Source organism: Hipposideros armiger, unplaced genomic scaffold, assembly GCF_001890085.2.
Source record: "Hipposideros armiger isolate ML-2016 unplaced genomic scaffold, ASM189008v1 scaffold_2261, whole genome shotgun sequence".
Lineage (NCBI taxonomy): Eukaryota > Metazoa > Chordata > Mammalia > Chiroptera > Hipposideridae > Hipposideros > Hipposideros armiger.
The window spans coordinates 23,434-26,121 of NW_017733605.1; the positions used below are offsets into that span (position 1 = coordinate 23,434).

Below are 2,688 nucleotides of genomic sequence, written 5' to 3' on the forward strand. Positions count from 1 at the left end.
AAGTACATATTTGCTTTTGTTAATTTGCAATAAAAAAGCTAAATTAGCTTCCTTTCATCTCATTTCTAAGTCCTTAAGTCATAGGTATTCATAACATATTAATAATAATTTTACTTTTCATTTATATATCGCTTTGCAGCTTTTGAGGTTTCACATATTGCAAGTAAATTACTTTTACCCTTGAGGTGAATGGGACAGATTACTCTTCTCTTTAGCCAAGAAGAGTACAGGCTCAGAAATGTGGCAGGGCTTCCTCACAGTCACATAACTAATAAATTATAGAGTGTAGACCAGACTTAGGTATGCATGTTCATTTTATACAGTTCTTAAGAATGTCTGTGGAATTCTTTATTGTGAAATTTTGCTAGCATTGTACATTTTTCATTATTAAAAGATTTGACCTGTTGTTTTTTTTCAGTTAGACTAATTGTTTAAACAAATACTTATTTTAGACCTCATGCAAAGAGAAAACTGAATATCTAGAGAAAATGATTCAGAGGAATGAAAGATACAAACAAGATGTGGAGAGGTTCTATGAACGTAAACGACATTTAGACTTGATTGAGATGCTTGAAGCAAAAAGGCCATGGGTGGTAAGTCTTAATTGTTAAAGGCAAAAATAGTTATTTCTTTAAGTAGTAGGAAAGTTATAAAGAAGGCATTAATTATCTGTATTCAAATTAGCTTTTGTTCTTTTNAGATAAACTTCTTATATGCAGTAGCTCTAATAATCTAACCAGTGACCATTAACCAGTTCTCTTACCAAGTCTTGCACAAGGGGAGGTTTCCCTTTCCCCAGTCTCATCATGGTTACATTGTTGTCACTTATTCTACCTTGATAATACCAAACACCATTAATGGTTGTTGAAATTGTTATTGCTGTTGAATAAATACATTGGCCACATACTCATTGGAGTATTCTCAATACATTAATTCACCACATACTCATTCTGCCCTCATGGAATTTATGATTAGGGACATGGAGAGACAGATAAATAATTAAGTAAAATATATATTATGTTAGATGGTGATAATTGCTATGTAGAAAAATAAAGTAGGAAAGGAAGATAGGGAGTGCCAGAGTGGCGTTTACAATATTAGATGTGATGATCAGGAGAGTTCTCACTGAGAATAGCCAAGACTTGAAGGAGTTAAGGGGTTGAGCATAGAGATATTTGGGGAAACAGCATTTCAGGTAGAGGAATTTGCAAATGCTAAAACTCTTCAATGGTACCCAGTGTGACAGGATCACAGTGAACAGAACAGTAAAAGGTAAGGTCCAAAAATATCGGGAGCCCCTTCATAGGGCCTTATAGGCTAATGTAAAAGCTTTGCATTTATTTTGAATAAGATGTGAAGCCACCAGGATTTGAGTGGAGGAGTGGCATGATCTAACTTAAATGTTAACCAGATCATTTAGGTTGCTGTGTGAAAAATAGACTAACAGAACAGAGGCAAAAGCAAGGATATCAGTTAATGACGATATAATAACTCTAAGAGAGATAAAGATAGATTAGGATTTGCTCACAAATTGGATATAGGGTATGGAAGAAAGAAAGACATCACGGACTGCAAGGTATCTGGCATTCGTATCCATAAGAGTGGAGTTTCTGTTCATTTGAGGCAAGAAACTGCTACAAGAGGATTTGGGGTAAAATCTGAAGTTCATTTTGGAGTATATCATATATCATTGAATTAAGATGCCACTACCTGTGAAAGGTTGCTTCCAATTAAGCTATGACAGATAGTTTGAAATGTGCACCCCAGTTTCAGAAATGTTAAGATGTAAAACAACAACAACAAAAATAAATGCTTTTCAGAGTAAAATTTGAGGTGCCTAATGCACATTTAGGTAGAAATGGTGAATGGGCAGTTAGATACATAAACCAGTCATCTAAGGGAAAAGTTTGGGCCGAAGAATCCCCAAGGGAAATGTACACATGCAGGAAAAGACGTCTGGGAACTAAATCCTGTTGCACTGTAGAACTTAGAGGTTGAATGTAGGACAAACTAGGAAAGGAAACTAAAGTTTGCTAGTGAGTCAAAAGAATATAATAATAGGAAAGTATTCCAAGCATCTGTGTCTGATGCTGCTGATAGTTGGTCAAATAAAGTGAAGACAAATACTTAACTAGGTTTAGCTCATCATTGGCCTTGACATGGTTTGGGGGAGTGCTTTTATTTATTCCTATTGAATGCTCAGGAAGGCTTGTTGAAAATATTTATGAGCTGAGAACAGAATGATAAAAAAAGCCATCCATAAGTACTGGAAGTAGAGTATTCTGGGCAGAGGTAATAGTTTGTGCAAAGGATCTAAGATGGCATTTAGTTTGTTTCTGAGGAACAGAAAAATGGTAGTGTGGCTGGAATGAAATGATATATTTGTTATAGGATTTTGGAAAATTACTTGGTTGGGAATATTCCCTTCTGTTCCTGATTTGGTATGCTTTTAATTATGAATAGGCAAGTGAATTTTATCAGCATCTATTGTGTTGATCATATTATTTTAATTGATAAGTTCAGTTCATTTCCAGATGTTCACCCAATTTTGCATTTTTAGAATAAATGCAATATGGTCATAATTTTGTTGATGAATTGTTAGATTTAGTTTTCTAATGCTTTATTTAGGATTTTTATGTCGGTATTTTGTTTGTGAAATATTTGTTTAAATGTTTGGTTAAACTTAAT

At 34.1% G+C, this 2,688-nt stretch overlaps 1 protein-coding gene across 1 annotated transcript in view; it reads left to right on the forward strand.

Moving 5' to 3' along the window:
- Window positions 1-432: 432 nt before the first annotated feature.
- LOC109378618 (structural maintenance of chromosomes protein 5-like) overlaps window positions 433-2,688 on the forward strand; it is a gene marked incomplete at its 3' end in the record, with an annotated part of 10,724 nt that continues 8,468 nt past the window's right edge. Inside the window, exon 1 of the mRNA XM_019634931.1 lies at window positions 433-593. Within this exon, the coding sequence (XP_019490476.1) occupies window positions 489-593 (105 nt within the window). The remainder of the gene's footprint in view (window positions 594-2,688) is intronic.